The sequence below is a fragment of the Acanthopagrus latus genome, chromosome 11 (genome assembly GCF_904848185.1).
Source record: "Acanthopagrus latus isolate v.2019 chromosome 11, fAcaLat1.1, whole genome shotgun sequence".
Classification (NCBI taxonomy): Eukaryota; Metazoa; Chordata; class Actinopteri; order Spariformes; family Sparidae; genus Acanthopagrus; species Acanthopagrus latus.
Genome location: NC_051049.1, coordinates 327501 through 336164, shown reverse-complemented (window position 1 = coordinate 336164; position 8664 = coordinate 327501). Strand labels below are relative to the sequence as shown.

The following is an 8664-nucleotide window of genomic DNA, read 5'->3' as shown; positions in this document are numbered from 1 at the left end:
AACATTTGAGTCTCTTAACCAGGAGAGCTTCCAGCCCTGAAACAGTAGTCTGCCTGACCAAACGTCAAATCAAATGCATTTTATTTATACACTGATCTGTATAGTGAACGACATCCTCTGTCCTCAGATCCTCGATTAAGTGAAGAAAATCCCTTTCCCAGGACGGACACCACATGCAGTCACACGTACAGAGCAGAAGAATAAAGTCAGTTTACAAATTGACAGAATATCAGTGACATTAAGGTGCTGATGAGTAGCTCTCCTGGTAAAGACCATGCCTCACGCAGCTGCTGTGGTCCAGTTTAAGGGTTTGAATCCTTCTGTAGATTTACTGATGGAGTAAAATTTGTCTGTCACAACAACTTTAATATTGAACCTCAAGGGGTTCTTTAGACAACTAATATTACACTGTAAAAACTTTAATGTTTATCAACATCAACAGGGAACATTGAGAAGACGTCACAAAACCTTCATTCTATACAGAGGGGAAGACAGAGTGATGTAACCACAGAGTGAAGTAGACAGAGTAAAGTAGACACAGAGTAAAGTAGACACAGAGTAAAGTAGACAGAGTAAAGTAAACAGAGTAAAGTAGACACAGAGTAAAGTAGACACAGAGTAAAGTAAACACAGTAAAGTAGACACAGAGTAAAGTAGACACAGTAAAGTAGATACAGAGTAAAGTAGACACAGAGTAAAGTAAACACAGAGTGAAGTAGACACAGTAAAGTAGACACAGAGTAAAGTAGACACAGAGTAAAGTAAACAGAGTAAAGTAGACACAGAGTAAAGTAAACACAGAGTGAAGTAGACACAGTAAAGTGGACACAGAGTAAAGTAGACACAGAGTGAAGTAGACACAGTAAAGTAGACACAGAGTAAAGTAAACACAGAGTAAAGTAGACACAGTAAACAGAGTAAAGTAGACACAGAGTGAAGTAGACACAGTAAAGTAGACACAGTAAAGTAGACACAGAGTAAAGTAAACAGAGTAAAGTAGACACAGAGTAAAGTAAACACAGAGTAAAGTAGACACAGTAAAGTAGACACAAAGTGAAGTAAACAGAGTAAAGTAGACACAGTAAAGTAGACACAGAGTGAAGTAGACACAGTAAAGTAGACACAGAGTGAAGTAGACACAGTAAAGTAGACACAGAGTAAAGTAAACAGAGTAAAGTAGACACGGTCTCAACACATGATGTTGATTGTTTGTGAAGAGAAATGTGGTGAAGTAAACATCTGAGGGTCATCAGATGGAAGTACTCCAGTGCAGTACAAGTACTTCACAGTTTTACTTAGTTACAGTACTTGAGTAAATGTACGTGTTGCTCCACAGACAAAAACAGGCCGACAAGAAATTTGATGAAGAAAAATACATTTATTTTCTGTTATTGCTCCGACAGAAAATGTTATTTTCTAACTTCTCTCCATGAAATACTTCAACATTAAATACAGAATCAGAACATGAGGAGCAGAGAAACATTAAACATCCTTCAAAATAAAAGCCCTCTGCTGTAGACTCAAGGTTAAGGCACGTCAGTGACTCAGCTGTTATTTTGAGAAGGTCAGTTTTATTTTCCCCTGAATGTGTTAAAGGCCCGCGAGTCACGCACACGTACAGAACACGGAGAGAACACGTCTGTGACACGTTTCATTTCTTCAAGACGAACAAAGGTCGTCAGGACGACGTTGTCGGAGGTAGAAGACTCATCATCATCATCATCATCACCTTCATCTAAACATAAACACATTAACATCCACCATCATCTCGTTTCAACCAATCAGAGCAGCTTAAGAACAGTCAGCAGGTGAGTCACCAGAAGGTGAAAATCAGCTGATCTCAGCTGTCAGATTTTCAGTTTATGGATCAAAATTATGTGAAAAAAATCATTTAAACTTTTTAATCTTTTCGAATGTCAATGTTTCCTGAACTCACATTAATACTGATGGACTTCAGCTCTGTTCATTAACATGTCATTACTACAATCAATGGACAATAATATTAATGGATCATCTCCAGAGTTTTTAAATAACAACATGAATTAGAAAAAGCAAAAAAATGGTTTTATGTTGTTTGACGTTTTTAGAGTAAACTCCTGGTTAAATGTTAAAAACTCATCATATATAATAATTCATTCATTCATTTTAACAACAGGGTGAAAGTTTGATTTAAGCCTTAATTAGTAGTGGATGATGATGAGATCTATTAAGTGTTTTGTTCGTTTAAAATCATTCATAATTAAAATGACTAGAATTAACAAGTAAATTTAAAGGAGAGACATGTCATGTCAAACACCTCAGATTATCTGATATTTCATCACAGAACACAAAATGTTTGCTGCTCATAAAGGAGACACAGGGCTCAATTCTACAACACATCCTCTGGTCAGTAAACGCATCATCAGCTGGTCTACAGCGTGACACCAAGAGCAAACACTAAAATAATAAATACATTTTATTGATCAGACTGTTGGAGATTTATTCACCTAAAAACTTGAATCTGTTTTCAGCAGAGATGTTGTGTCTTATTCTGTGACAAGAATCAAACTGATGTTTATTCTGAATCAATAACCAATAATATCAACCTGTGACAAGGATGATAAACATTTAGTTTCACTTGAAAAATTTGTTTTTCTACTCAAACATTTTAATGAAGATTAATAACTGTTGTAATAATCGTTAAGTTTAAATACTGATGATCACGTGAAGCTAAAAAAACATTAAAATAACTTTAAACTGACGGATTAATGTTTCATCAGCTGATCATTTTTACTCTCCGGTTTGTCTCAGAGACTCCAGGCTGACCAATCAGATGAGTCCTAAAGGCTGACTGACTGTTGACTGCTGCTGGCTCCGCCCCATACACACACGCACGCACACGCTCACTCTCGCGTGCACACACACACGTACACACACGTGCACGCACGCACGCACACACACACACACACCCCCTGAGTTTGTCCCTTCTTCATTATTATTGCTGCTGATTAATGTGAATCTGATTTCTGATCACTAACAACACTAACTGATCAGTAACTGATCTGTAACATCAGTAATCAGAAGACAATACTGTAACCATGACAACAGAGAGCTGCTGTCAGCTGTTCCTTCAGTTTATAAAAAAAACAAATATAAAATGAGTCTTCTTATCTAAATAAATCTGTTTCAGCCAATCACACGCAAGTAATGACAACATATTTACATCAGCTCATTTACATAAAGTATGAACACACAGCTGCTTCACCAGCTTTCCCTTTGAGCCGCCCACACTGGGGATTATGGGTAATCTGTCCTCAGGTCAGGTCTGTAGTTCTAGTATTGGACGTACTCAGACTGAAGAGACTGGAAGACAAACAGACACCACAGAAGAAGTCACATTTGGATGGTTCTGATGAGATCCAGAGATGAGAGGAGAACATGAGAGCAGAAAACGTGAGGAGAACATGGAGGTTCAGTTCTGGTTCTGTTCGGACCCAACTTGACTTGAAATAAAATAATCTGACTTGATGCTATGATGAGTTATGAGTTATGATGACATCAGAGCACATTCAGGATCTGAGTCTCATTGTTCTGGTGGATCAAAGTATCAGGAGGACGGCTGTAACACGGACGTTGCTAACTGCTGCTAACTGTAGCTGCTAGTTAGCTCAGATAGCTATGCAGCTACCCGCGGGAGTGCTGGGGTTAACAGTGATAGAAGTGCAGGAGTTTTTCAGACACAGGGTGGGGTCAGAACATAAAGGAGCAGTACTACAACCAGTGAGCAGCACCAGAACTGGCTCAGCAGCCCCCCGGTGAACATGGCAGACAGAGGTGATTTACAGCAGCTCTGACCAGGACTTTAACTCCAGGGAGAAGAAGGTTTCTTAATTACTGATTTGAACAACGGGTCTTGTGTGAAATAAGTAACTGAAGCATTCAGTCTTCAGTGGCAAAGTTAACAGACGGCTCAGAATTAAATTATTATTATAAATGTGCAACTAATCTAATAACGACATGTTAACAACTACTGGTCATCTGTGTAACTCTTCAGGGACGTCAGATGTGTTTTCTGTCATCACTGGCAGTTTAACGCTCAGCAGCAGCTTCATGTTAGTGAATCACAGCAGCAGAATATCAATAAAGTCACTAATGTTAAATATTCAAACAATTAGAAATCATTGAAAGGTTCTGATCATGAGCCAGTTAAAGCTGAGGAACTGGTGATGTGACAGGTCAGACAGGAGGAGGAGGAGCAAGAGGAGGAGCAGGAGGACCTGAACATGAAACTTTAATGTTGATGTGACTGACAGTGAACCACAGATGAGGTTACAGATGTGTGGCCAGAGTGTTATGATGTCAGAGCAGAGGCAACCAATCAGAAGAGAGGGGCGGGGCCGAGCGGCTGCAGTGTCAGGACTTACAGGTATGGAGCGGCTCAGGTAGCGTCCTGACGGGCCCTTCAGGGCGCTGTAGGGCCCTGGGCCCCTGTATGGGTTGAAGTCCTGGGGCCCTGGCCTGCTGCCGATGAAGCCGGAGCTTTTCCCTGCAGGGGGCGCTGCTGAGCCCCCGTACACACCGCTGTTGTTGTTCACCTCTTGCTGCACACCGCGAGCGCCATTACCATAACGACTGAGAGAGAGCGGGGCCAGAGCGGAGGGGGAGGGGCTGAGAGATACAGAGGAGGAGGAGGAGGAAGAGGGAGGAGGAAGAGAGGAGTAGGGAGAGTTTTTGTCCTCCTCCACGTCTGCAGCATACAGATCACTGAGAGAGCTGGCCAACCGTGAGCTGAGGATAAATCACAGTAAACCGGGCTTAAACCTGTGTCAGACCAGTTGAACTGGGCTTAAACCTGTGTCAGACCAGTTGAACTGGGCTTAAACCTGTGTCAGACCAGTTGAACCTGACTTATTCCAACTTTAAATCAGACAGGAAGTGTTGAGTCAGACAAGAGGTGGGCGGTTACACTAACCTCCTCATGTTGGAGGCCGATGACGATGGACTTCTTCCGATCCTCTTGGCTGCAGCAGAAGAAGAGGATGCTGGGAACTTGGAGGTCTTGAGGGGGGAGGAGGGGCCCTGGCCGACACCCATCGACAATCTAAGCAGTGACATAAACCAGATCAGTACATTTATCATTAATTGATAAGTGCGTCATCATCATGAGTCATTTTGTGTGCAAACATTTACACTCCTTTATCCACGGAGTGCTCATGATGTCACTCAGGTGTTTAGTTACCTGAGTGGCTGCGAGGTCGACCTGCTGTGAACCTTCATCTCCTCCACTCTGAAACACAACATGGCAGTCAGTGCGGATTCAAACCTGAACTGACTGACTCTGGTCTGGGATCTGGTACCTGAGCGTTCCGGTGGTGGCGGGTCGGGGGGGCCGTCGGCTCTTTAAGGCTCTCAGTTTGTCTCCCTGAGTCAGACCTGGTCCGCTGTCCACCGGCTCACTCTGGAGGATCAAACAAATGCACCATGAGACCACAGACATGAGGACGGGCTCAGAGGGACTGAAGAGAAACACGCACGTCAGTCAGGCGGTCGCTGCTCGGGGATCCAAACATGCTGCTGTTATTGTGGGCGAAGTTTGTAGAGTTGTGGGCGGGGTTTAAGGCAAGGTCATCCATGGTAGTGATGAGGTGAGACACCGCCCTCTCCTCCGTCTTGATCTTCTGGGAACGTTGGCTGTCGCCTAGCAACCACATGGCTGACTGCTTCCTGTGGACACAGACAGAAGTTTGATGAGCAGCTGCGGTCTGATGTTCTCTGAGTTGATTAATCTGGTCCCAGCAGAGACCATGTCCTCGCTGTGGCGGCCACGGGTTCGAGTCCTGGCCCAGGGCCCTTTGCCCCATGTCACTCTCCCTCTCTCTCATCCTGTTTCCTGTTCTATCCTCAGCTGTTCTATCAATAAAACCTATAAATGCCAAAAATAAAAAATCTGATTACTCACTGATCCACAGTCAGCTCAGTCACAACCGCAGATCAGTAATCAGATTACTCACTGATACGCACTGTACTAAAGACAGTTTTTGTGAACTGCTTCAGGTACATCCAGGAAGTTTAGTTACCTTTACTATATTTCAGTAAACCAGGTGTGTTAATCTAATTAATAACAAAGTCCACAGACCACAGCCTCCAATCCTGGACCTGGTCTGAGTCCTGGAGGCTGACACAAACACACAGACTGGAAAATCACAGACTGTGTGTGTGCGTGTATGGATGATAACCAGTGAAGTGATTCTTGTCATGTTAACTGTTTTGAACAGACTGATGGATAAACATGACACATGACGTGAACATTAGAGATCCGACTCTAATTAATAACTCACTCTTCCAGGAAGTTCTGCTGTGGTCCAATCACAGAGCCCGGTCTACAGATCCTGATCCAGGCAATGGCCTCACCTGCTGTGAAGCGGTAGTGTTTCATCAGGTAACAGCCAATCAGAGTGCCCGTCCGGCCTAGACCAGCTGACAGACGGACAGACAGACAGGTTAGTGAATGTGAGCTGCTGATTCATTTTGATCCAAAGAACACTTGTAATCCAACATCAGTGTGAACAGCCGGTTTTCAAACACAGTTGACTTATCAAAGGCAGCTGATTGGTTCCTTCCACACTGCCAGGAGACGATTTGTCATTTTGCTTTTGTTTATTTTCCTTCTGGTTCACAGAACAGATGAGAGCAGCAGATCATAAACCTCAGCAGCGACATTCACAAGTCTTTCAACTGGTTTGTAAGTCTTAATAATATTCTGAATTAGACACATCAATGTTTTTCCACAGCTGATGATGGAAGAAGCAAAGTTATTATTCTTTAAATATCCTTTAATCAAAGACTTTGAGGAATCTGTTCCTTCTTTAATATTCTCCTGACAGAAACCATCAGAATAAAATCATGTTCTCCTCTCAGCGCCTGAATGTGTCGCACTGTTACTGATATCAGTCTGCTCACAGCGATATCACAGCTCTGCAGAGGACAGGACACGGACCAGAACTGAGAGGACAGATAGAGGACAGACTGGACAGGAAGCCCTCACCCTTGCAGTGGACGGCTACTGCTCCGTCCGTGCTCTCGCTGATGTGCAGGAAACGGCGTATAATGATGTCACCGGGTGTGCTGCCATCCAAGAAGAAGAGGTCATAGTGGTCGAAACCGGCATCGGTGAAGCGTTTGGAGTCGTAGATCTTCTTGTTCAGACGGATGACAGTAGTCACGTTGTGTTTCCTGAAGTAGGGGAAGTACGCCTCGGGGGCGTGCAGAGGGTAGCCTACAGGGGGCGGAGCAACCACAGGTGTTCAGAAACAACCAACACACAGAAGGTGCATGACAACGGCTGTCCTGATAAACAGACTGCTGACCCACCATTCTCTATTTTAGTTTTAGGATGAGGACCGCTGAAGGCTAGAAACTTCCCCGGGACAATCCAGTTCAGGTCTCCATTCTCCACCCGCTCCAAAGACACAAACAGGTTTAATCAGAGACAATTGGCAGGTGATCAAGCTGACAGCATCAGCAGCTCTCAGGTAAGTCTGATAAGCATGTTGTGTCACAGAGATCAACCTGAGGGGGGCGCTGCAGTGTTACTCTGTGAGTATCAACGTGTCAGCGAACACATCCTCTCTCCTTCAAACTGTTAACATGTCCATCATTTATTATATAGGAAACAGGGAAATGGAACATGCACTCCTTGTTGATCTTGAATCTTGATTCAGGTTTTAACTATATTACACATCATTTTTATTTTTTGTCTTAAGTTTATTTTGAACTCATTTGATGTAAACTTTGCAGTGAGTGTGGTGAACATGTGTGATTGTTCTGTCATCACATGTTCTGATTAAACCTCCTGAATTACCTTCTGACATGTCAAAAGCTTTGTCTTCATCTCCTAAATAATTAATGTGTGTTCAGCTCTGCAGAGTTCAGGAGGTTCACTGACTGCTGCTGTTTGTACCTCATAGTGTTCGTATTCGTCCACGTCGAACGTCTCAAAGTCAAAGAAGCCGTGCTGCAGAGCCTGAAACATGAGACACAAACACTTATATTCATTTTGTCGTTTTGTGTCAGGAAGAACTGAAGAGAGACGGGAGGAGGAGGGGCTGGGATCAACCCCACGCTGCTGCAGTCACTCAGTCTCAGTACACACCTGGTGTTTAACAGGTGTACACACCTGTTATACACCAGGTGCTCTATACAGGTGGGAAACATCTCGGTACATCCAGTCATGCTGACTGTCTTCAGTTTGAGCCACTGAAGCCTTTGGCCTGAGGGGGGCGCTGTTGACACCAGGTGTTGTATTTTAGTCAGTTGTTTGTTTTTAATCTCCACTGTGTCGACCAATCAGCATTCAGTTTGTCACTTTGTAAAAACATATTCAAATTAAATCTTTGAACTTTTGAGAATGAAAATTAATCGACAGTTTGCAACGTTTTATAAGATTTTAGAGAACAAACAACTTCTGATCATTCAGAAATAATCAGTTACAATAATCATCAGCTGCAGCCTGGAGACAAACACATTCTTATTAAAGACTAAAGGACGTGACTCCCATAGACATGTATACATAAACTACTATTTTTTCTTTATTTTCATGGCTATTTACATTGTAGATTCTCATGGAAGGCATCACAGCTATGAATGAACACATATGGAATTATGTTGTAAACAAAAAAGTGTGAA

The 8664-nt window shown here is 43.0% G+C and overlaps 1 protein-coding gene across 3 annotated transcripts in view; it reads right to left on the bottom strand.

The window, feature by feature from the left end:
- Positions 1–1358: 1358 nt before the first annotated feature.
- The window catches only part of cdc14ab (cell division cycle 14Ab), a 33191-nt gene continuing 25885 nt past the window's right edge, over positions 1359–8664 (bottom strand). Inside the window, exons 7-16 of one of the 3 annotated variants that reach the window (XM_037114422.1) lie at positions 7940–8002; positions 7351–7438; positions 7025–7255; positions 6318–6456; positions 5514–5703; positions 5337–5437; positions 5219–5266; positions 4952–5080; positions 4404–4767; positions 1359–3342 (exon numbers count right to left, since the gene is read on the bottom strand). In XM_037114422.1, the coding sequence (XP_036970317.1) occupies positions 3313–3342; positions 4404–4767; positions 4952–5080; positions 5219–5266; positions 5337–5437; positions 5514–5703; positions 6318–6456; positions 7025–7255; positions 7351–7438; positions 7940–8002 (1383 nt within the window). In that variant the 3' untranslated portion in view covers positions 1359–3312. The remainder of the gene's footprint in view (positions 3343–4403; positions 4768–4951; positions 5081–5218; positions 5267–5336; positions 5438–5513; positions 5704–6317; positions 6457–7024; positions 7256–7350; positions 7439–7939; positions 8003–8664) is intronic. The other 2 variants (XM_037114423.1, XM_037114424.1) reach the window with 2 other exon arrangements.